Here is a 1,478-nt window from a genome sequence, read left to right as displayed (position 1 = left end):
TTTTGTAATTTCATTAGAGTTTCTATAAATTTCCATATGGTTGGGTGGTTAGCTCCAAGTTCAAAAGCAATTCAGCGATGTGCAGCTTCTGCGTGGTTATTTGTTCGATCTTCATCATTTAAAGTAGTTTCATATTACGACCACATATCATGGGGATACAAAGGTGGCCTTCGACGTCTGCTGCGCCTATTGTAGATACCAATATAATTATATTCAAACCAATCTAATATTGGCATGAGTTCCTCAGGCAAAAAGTCAGAAAGAGCTTCTGTCTAGATGTCAAGGTCACAATGTGGTACAAAAACCAAAGCAAGTATCATTTTGGCTTTTAAAGAAAAATCAGGGTCACTATTGTACTGCCTGGTTGCTTCGACTGCAGCTATATGTCTTTGCATGCTTTGTGCTAAATGAAAAAAACATCCCTTTATTTGGACTCCCGGAAAGCATTCTGTCATAGCACCAATAACTGCTTGTTCAAAGTCACAATGGATACACTCCGGTCTTAGGTTAGGTACCAATGATTTAACCATTTCAAACATGCGTAGGTAAGTTGAACGTTGCTTATTTGTTAGAAAGATATACAGAATTGGATGAACACCAAGTTTTTTTGCCAAAATACAATATACTTGCGAGAATAAAATAGGGGCTATGTTGAATGTACCGTCAACAAACCATGTCGATTCTACTAGATAATGTACCCAGGATTCCCTTCCAAATATAATGATACGGTTACTTTCTGGACCACTATCAGCCAAAAGAAACCTTTCTTCCGATAAGTTATCAGGTTTATACATTTTATATGCAGTCGGAATGGCTAACTGCAGAAGATCGGTAGGATTGTCTGGCGCTAAGCTAATATCATTTCTTTTTCGTCTAATTATTTTCTTCATGCTGTCCAACGTTGGTAATGATGCTTGCACTGATAAAGGCACACCAGATATACGATCATTTATAAGAACACTTGGTACTTCTTGTGATTTTTCTGCACAGCGTTTTAAATTTACTTTTACCTTAGCAACTTGTACACTTGCTGTAGAGGCCGAATGAGTGTGTTCATTTATTTTCTTTATCACATTGCTATATTCCTGGTGTGGATCCGTCCATTGCATCTTCCCCTTTGTTCGCAGCGCCAAAATTTGATGTTTGGATCACTTTTGGATGATTTATCAAAAACATAAATAAAACCATCGTGGTGAAATTTCTCTTTTCCGCGTTTGGAAAGAATATCTGTATCCATTTTGAGGGCTTGAGGAAGACTGATAAAAATATTAAGAAAATATTTACTTTTTTTTAAATAAAAAAGTAAACAAACTTGTTATGCTTGTAAACAATCTTAGCAAACGACCTTGTTAAACTATAAAATTATTAAATTTTCAGTCATCCGGCAAAAAAAAAAAAAAAAAAAAAAAAAAGTGCCCCATATACTTATAATGGGAGCACTTACTCTTTCGCCGGTGGCGAATCAGCGGTGGTGAAAC

The 1,478-nt window shown here is 36.1% G+C and overlaps 1 protein-coding gene across 1 annotated transcript; it reads right to left on the bottom strand.

The window, feature by feature from the left end:
* Nucleotides 1-272: 272 nt before the first annotated feature.
* Nucleotides 273-1,109, bottom strand: LOC137630910 (uncharacterized). Its single transcript, XM_068362448.1, has one exon. The coding sequence runs from the start codon at nt 1,107-1,109 to the stop codon at nt 273-275; it is 837 nt and encodes a 278-aa protein (XP_068218549.1).
* Nucleotides 1,110-1,478: the final 369 nt, after the last annotated feature.

Source organism: Palaemon carinicauda, chromosome 3, assembly GCF_036898095.1.
Source record: "Palaemon carinicauda isolate YSFRI2023 chromosome 3, ASM3689809v2, whole genome shotgun sequence".
NCBI classification, from domain to species: domain Eukaryota; kingdom Metazoa; phylum Arthropoda; class Malacostraca; order Decapoda; family Palaemonidae; genus Palaemon; species Palaemon carinicauda.
Note: the sequence above shows the minus strand (reverse complement) of the source record. Positions and strands in the feature narration are given on the sequence as shown.